Source organism: Dermacentor silvarum, chromosome 1 (genome assembly GCF_013339745.2).
Source record: "Dermacentor silvarum isolate Dsil-2018 chromosome 1, BIME_Dsil_1.4, whole genome shotgun sequence".
In the NCBI taxonomy this organism is placed as follows: Eukaryota; Metazoa; Arthropoda; class Arachnida; order Ixodida; family Ixodidae; genus Dermacentor; species Dermacentor silvarum.
Genome location: NC_051154.1, coordinates 245,156,868 through 245,162,867, shown reverse-complemented (window position 1 = coordinate 245,162,867; position 6,000 = coordinate 245,156,868). Strand labels below are relative to the sequence as shown.

The 6,000-nt window shown below is 48.0% G+C and overlaps 1 protein-coding gene across 1 annotated transcript in view; it reads right to left on the bottom strand.

The window, feature by feature from the left end:
• Positions 1–786: 786 nt before the first annotated feature.
• The window catches only part of LOC119438455 (RYamide receptor), an 84,783-nt gene continuing 79,569 nt past the window's right edge, over positions 787–6,000 (bottom strand). The window contains exon 5 of the mRNA XM_037704784.2: positions 787–1,098. Within this exon, the coding sequence (XP_037560712.2) occupies positions 787–1,098 (312 nt within the window). The remainder of the gene's footprint in view (positions 1,099–6,000) is intronic.

Sequence of the window (6,000 nt, the reverse complement as noted above, 5' to 3'; positions counted from 1 at the left end):
TTACAGGTTGTACGTGAGATTTTCAACATCTCTGGTGCCAGTGTTGGCTGATTACCTTGAAATTCGCGCGTACCGTAGACTTATACACATACTCGCACATATTCTGACCTGGTGGGGAAGAGGGGGACGGAGGGGGCGTACTATGCGCTATTTACACTAAAAGAAAGGCAGATATGTATAACGGGGAAGATGTGGGCAAATTGAGAGAATAATAAAGTAGAAAGTACACACGATGCATTGGAGAAAGAAACTGACGGATAAAGAGTGTGTGCCTTGTCTTTTTCTTTTCCTATTTTTTTTCTCACTCTTCTCCGTCCCCTTCCTCCTTGTGCCTTTGGCACCCATTTCCATCCAATAGAGAGTAGCACGCATCGCGTTTCAAAAACGCCACAAGCTCCCTCTATTCTTGCAGCAGCTTTCTCTCCGTCTCTCTCTGCCATATACGTGAAATGCAGGGACCTGTGACCCTTCTATCACGTCACTGAGCGGCGAACTGGTATCTGGTGATATTGAGTCCCACGGATATAACGTTGTCACACGGTTCTGCTGGATACACTGTAATTAGTGGGTTCCCTGCGACAATTGGTAAACACTATGGAAGATGTCACTTATTCTCATCTGAAACAAGAAATGCGTTCACTGGAGATTCACAAGGTTGCTAATCTCACGACACGCATTCGAGCAAAGTTCTTAGAAGAGTAGGCTTCTTGAGTTTTACTGGCAGCGCGTGGCCCCGACACAGTGTGGTGAACCGCCCCCCCCCCCCCCTCTCCCGTTTTTTTTTTTCTACGCGTAAATCGGAACCCGGGTGGATGGGCCTCCACCGCCAACGCCGCCGCCCGAGTTAGCATGCTGTCCAGAGAGACCTAGGTTACGCAGGGGCACCATGACAGTGGACGAAGCGTGGAAGCCGTCGCAGCGTTGGTGCCGGCGCAGGCTCGAGGCGCCCACGTGGTTGGCGCCTGCAGCGGCAGTGGACATTACTATCGTGCTGCTTCGGAGGGAGCCGCCGTGCGAGCAGCTGCGCTTGGTCAAGGTGCGGCTCGCGTGCTCCGCCAATGGGGAACAGCAGCTCATCATCAGCTGTCGAAGGTCAACCTGCGCCCATACGAAGCATAAAATACAACAATCTGTCAGTTTCTCGATCACATATTTATGTAGGTACCACTGAACACCCTAGCGCAATTATTTAACCAGCGAAGTTCTAGCGTTTTTGTGCATGTACTTCTGAATACCGCATTACCAAAGGCGTAGACGTGACTAGCTTGGGTGTTGTGCCGTAGAATTAAACCAGAGGACACACAGTCATTATACAAATTGGAGAGACCAACCAAATTCTGCTCAGGTGCCGGTGCAAAACTTCGGCGGTGACTAAGTTATAAACATCCAGTTTTAGAGCGAAAGATCTACTACGCTGTCTCGCAAGGTCATTCATCGCGTCGCAATGACCTTCAGCCGACGGAGCGCAAGTGTGGCAGGTGTGACGTCGCGCCACGTGATCCGCTGTGGAGATGCGTCGCAGATGCGCTCGCTCGGAGCCTCGCCGCTGCGGTACTACGTGACTAGGTGTGGGTTTAACGGCTGCTTCGCCGGCGATTGGTCGCTCAGTCTCGCCATGGATGGCACGCCGGCTGGGTTGTCTGTGCGTGCACTTCAGCGCAAGCGACCGGTTGAATCCAATCATCCAGTAGATATAGCTAGACGGCAGGCTGCGAAATCTCAAGCAACGGCAAAGTTGGCTGCCGAAACACCGGAGCAAAGGGGGGACAATTAGCACGTTATGGAGTAGCTTACCAAGCGCGGAAGCGTGCATTAATGTAACACTGTGTGCATATTCTTTGAAAAACCAAGCCAAGCAGTCCTTTCACTCGTGATAACTAGGTTTACAAAAGTTATTCTTCAGGCATTTTTTTCCTTCAACTATAACAGCTAAAGTGTAACACAAATCCTTTCTAGCATGTTTTTGCTCTAAAAAGCGTCGCAAGGTGTCGTTACGAGAGTTTGTACTGACTTTCACGTGTCTAGTAGTTCGGTATATTGTGAAAAGTAATGCAATATACAATCAACCTTAAGCTCGCTTCAGACAGAGGCCTCAGGAAATTAGAGCCAACAGTGAACGAAAAACAAGAAAAAAAAGAGGATACGGGAGTGGGAGGGGGGTGAGGAGGATCACTGAGCAAAGCGAGACTGGGTGTAAAAATCTGGGTAATATGCAACCCCGTGAACAAAGCAAGATGGCTACACCAAGGCAGAAATCACTGTGGCGCTTAAAGAAAGAGAGAGAGAGAGATCTTATTGAATAACATGCAGAGAGATCGGCCTGAGTTACTGTGCTCTAGCCTACTACTCTGCAAAGGGGTAAGAGGAGAAGGGGAATCAAAAACGGGATGAATAATGATAACAAATTAGAGAGATGGTAGATGCACGACCCTGCTGCACTGCTAATTCCGCAGGCCCACATCGATGTTGTGGAAATGCATATCTTGATAACTTGTCAAGCGACCACTGGCGCAAGTGAAGGTCCTTAATTAAAGATGTATGAGACATCGTTATGCATCAAAGGCTCAGGTGGTGACTGATAATCATTTACGGGCGTAGTAAACAAAGGTTTGACTGGCATTACGGTAATTTCACTGTTCTTTGTCAAAGCTAGGCAAGTAACAATACCAAATCTTAAACTAAACAATTTGGATAATAAAAGTCAATTTTTCTAGTACATATGAGCAGAAACAAAGCAACCATAAGGAAAAAATCCTAAGCACTAGTTCGCGGGATCAAATTCCGGCCACGGCGGCCGCATTTCGATGTAGGCGAAATGCAAGAACACCCGTGTGTCGTGAATTGTGTGCACGTTAAAGACCCCCAGGTACGTGGTATAAATTAATCCTGAGTCCCCCACTACAGCGTGCCTCACAATCACATCGTGATGTTGGCACGTAAAAGCCCAAAATGTATTTTTTAAATGTCCAAGATCCTTTTTTATACGATGTTAAGAAAAAAATACACTTCCCTTTATGTAGCCGGCTACACCTAAATTTCCTGTGCTGCTCGCGCTCTTGGATATATGATAGAAAGTATTTACTATCTTTTTATTGCGATATCAATTATATGGACACTTCAACCGGATTTCTGCCGTCGCCGTCGCCGTTGCCGTCGCCGTCAGGTTCCCTATAGATAAAATCTTCACCGCGCGCCGTATGCCCGAGCGGAAGCGTGCGGGCACGCACGCTATCACGGAGGGCGAACGCACTCATCTCCCACGCGCAAGCAAGGAAGCAGGAAGCCAGCGCCGGAGGGAGCGGGGGGGGGGGGGGGGCGGGGCTCTGCCAACAACTGCGCTCATCGCTCGTCCGCACCGTCTCTTATCCCCACACGGCTCTGACCTTTATGCGCCGTGCATTCGCCGCTCAGTTTCCGTTGAAGCGATAGACCGCACGTACCTTCGCCCGCGGCGGCGTATGCTTGCTGCCAGCGTTTTGACAGTCGTTGTCTGCAGTCATTCAGTGTGATCTATTCATGTTTGTTTGTGCGCGCTCACACCACGCTGGTTCATTCAGTTAGTAATAGTCGGGCCACATTTTCCAACGCACGCTACACATGCAATGCTGCCCGGATCGGCAGTGCAGCGCTACAGGTGTGTCCCTTCGCACGCGCTGCCCACGGGAAGCGCTTCTCATCAACACCACCGTTTCACAAGCGCCTTCTCGTGGTCATCGAGGCTCTCTTCATGTCTGTCTACTTACGGCGCAGCACACCTGCTTACTTAATCAGCTCATGTTTACAACAATTCACATTGCTACCAAAGCCGCTCACCTTACTTCGTATGACATTGATTGTGTTGCTATCGCATTCATTGCTTCGCCCTTAGGGCGAAACTGTGACATTTTTTTATTTTATTTATTGCTTTGACGTGAACAAAATTTGGTTATGTTGAAACAAAAAATTAGAATTTGAATTGATTTTAAAAATTTTTGTTTGCTAAGGGGCAGTTATTCCAGCTTGTCACTTTATCTTTGCACAGAATGCCTCGAATGTATGCAGAGCACTTGCATGTGCTCGAAAGCCTGACCTAGGCCCATCAGTGAACGGGCTCTGCCCATTCTCACTGCTTCATGCCCGAGCCTGGTTTACGCCTGCCAAAAAACACTTTACTCGGATCTGCCTGTGGGCCGGGCATGGCCTTCTGGGTAAGCCTGGGCCTGCGCAGTCCTCTACTCTCTAGCGTAAGAAGAAAACATTCTTGGCGTTAAGTTGTCACTTTTTTACCCCTTTACGAGCGAATGTTTATATCTAGTCTAAACGCCCGTGTCTGTTCGCAGAAACTATCCTCATCCGCAATGGCTAGAGCGTCGTCGTCTTCTTTCACAGCTGGCACGTCGGTGCCTCTCAGCGCAACCACGCGAACGCGCTCGTACCATTGCTCCCACGTTCGTCGTCGTCGTCGTCTTCTTCCACAGCCGACTCCGTTGCCGCTAATTATTCCAGCGTAGAATTTCACTCCTCTTCTGTCGTCGTAATGCGGAGGCAGCGTTTACGGAGGTATGAGCCATTCATTGTCTTACGTGACGTACACATTTAATTTTGAAGCAATTTCATTTTGAAGAATCGCAAGCGGAAATGGTGGGCGGATGCTGCTAATCCTGCCACCGAGCAAACTCGACGCATCAAATGCAAGCGTGTGGTTCGACAGCATCTTGTCCCTCATCAGTGTGATCCGCTCCGACGAACAGCGACACACTTCCTCGGAAGTGTTGAATGGAAAAGACCTTGGTGAATTTACAGTTTGCGGTACGTGTAAGCAATCTTTAATCAAGGGAAACCTGCCTGGTTCAGCACTGTGAACGAGTACGTATACCCTCCATTTGTTGCGATGGTGATAAGCTTCGCTTATCATCCATCCTCACGGAGTGGAAGGGCAGATGATTTTATATTATTCTGCAAGTAGACGCTCAAATAATTCGGCTGCCATCTACGTTAAAGTGTAGCTTCCTGCCTCGACTTCTTTTGCATCGCGAGCGCAGTTTAGCGCTACAGTGCCATGCTAATGGGGTTTATATGGGTGCTTCTAGAACATTGCAATATATTATGCTCACAAAAGGTGCACCGTAATAATGCACGTAAAGTCATCGAACAACAATCACGCAATCTCAGAGTGATTTGCATGATACTCCTTCAGTTGCGCTTCCTGGTTTTGTCCGCAGTGCTTTCTTAGTGCTATGGGACAATACAGGCACCATAGCAGTATACTACACCCAGACATCTACGTGATGACTGTACGCGTTGTTTGACTCCACTTGAAGTTTTGCTTCGGCGAGGACCTTCCATATCTTTCGTCGAAGCAATAATGTTTTCGCCTCAGGTGGTATTCCTTTCCAATCATCCTTGCAAGCACGCAGCATAGTGGCAACATGTCAGCATCAGCAGTGTGTCACAAGGCAAACGTTTTAAAGCCATGAAAGTTTCAGCGTAACGGGTGTATACGCATAACAAAGTTCAATGCAAGCACCGCATTGCTTAGGAAAACTCTAGGCCCATTGGAAAAAAATGTATCAGATCCTGTGCAATGAACAAAACAGAGTGCATACCACTGAGAGAAACGTGTCAAACACTCTATATAAAGAATTTGTCATGAACGAAATGGTGCGCACCAGCGCAAAGCGTGCTGCGTTGTCTAGGCAGCGATGAGGAAGTTTACCTTATTGCGGCATCACTATCTCTGCATTACCGAGAAAACTATGCAAGTTTCCCTGTGTCTGTAGAAGGCTCTACCACAGATTTTTCTGCAACAACTGCACTCGTGATGCCTACAGGTGGTTTAAGCCAATGTTTCAAGATCGCTTATAAAACATCTTGAATATCAGTGGAATTAAGAGCTATGCGTAAGACACTACCACTCATCTGTAGTGACGTACCGCGATGGTGGACAATATTTTCCGACTCTGCCAGCTTTGCAAGAAGTTCGATATTTATTGAAGAGGAAACAGAACTAGCAACTGGTCA